We start from the raw sequence: 587 nt of genomic DNA on the forward strand, positions 1-587 counted from the left end.
CAACAATACTCCTACAGTTAGGACACTTCAGAGGAACTCTCAGGGGTCTCCAAATGGAAAAGTTGTTTGACAGCTGGATAACACCTTCCAGACAATTCCTGCAAAACGTGTGGGAACAGGGCAGAACGCGTGGATCTTCAAATATGCTATAGCAAATGGAACACGTTAATTCTTCCTCAAAGCGCTCCATATCCTACAAAAGAAAAGCAAAACACAGTTTAACCTCTCTTTACAATCAACGCATTCAAAATCATTTCATTAACCTAAGCGCCTCAACGTGACCTTTAGTGACTAGTAACCTAACCTACATTGGCAGCTTATTGCTGGCGCGGGGGGAAGACAAAACAGGAAAGAAAGTGAGCAATGGCTCAAAGATTTCAGCGAATTGTGTTCTGCACTTACGATCTAAGTGACTATATCCCACTATGGCCTTAAGAAGCTAGGAAAAGCTGCAATCTGCTACTAGATTTTTTTTTACAGTAGGAAACAGTAGAAGACAGTGATAACAGTTACAACTGAAGTTTCTAAATGACCTAAGAATTACGAAAATTTTCTCCCACTATGAGTAACATTTTCAACATAAGAAC

At 40.0% G+C, this 587-nt stretch overlaps 1 protein-coding gene across 1 annotated transcript in view; it reads right to left on the reverse strand.

Annotated features, from left to right (window-relative positions):
- The window catches only part of TRIM59 (tripartite motif containing 59), a 1,252-nt gene extending 1,062 nt beyond the window's left edge, over window positions 1-190 (reverse strand). Inside the window, 1 exon segment of the mRNA XM_010287346.1 lies at window positions 1-190. This exon segment is cut by the window's left edge and continues 14 nt beyond it. Within this exon segment, the coding sequence (XP_010285648.1) occupies window positions 1-190 (190 nt within the window).
- Between the last annotated feature and the right edge of the window lie 397 nt (window positions 191-587).

Source organism: Phaethon lepturus, unplaced genomic scaffold (assembly GCF_000687285.1).
Source record: "Phaethon lepturus isolate BGI_N335 unplaced genomic scaffold, ASM68728v1 scaffold19905, whole genome shotgun sequence".
NCBI classification, from domain to species: Eukaryota; Metazoa; Chordata; class Aves; order Phaethontiformes; family Phaethontidae; genus Phaethon; species Phaethon lepturus.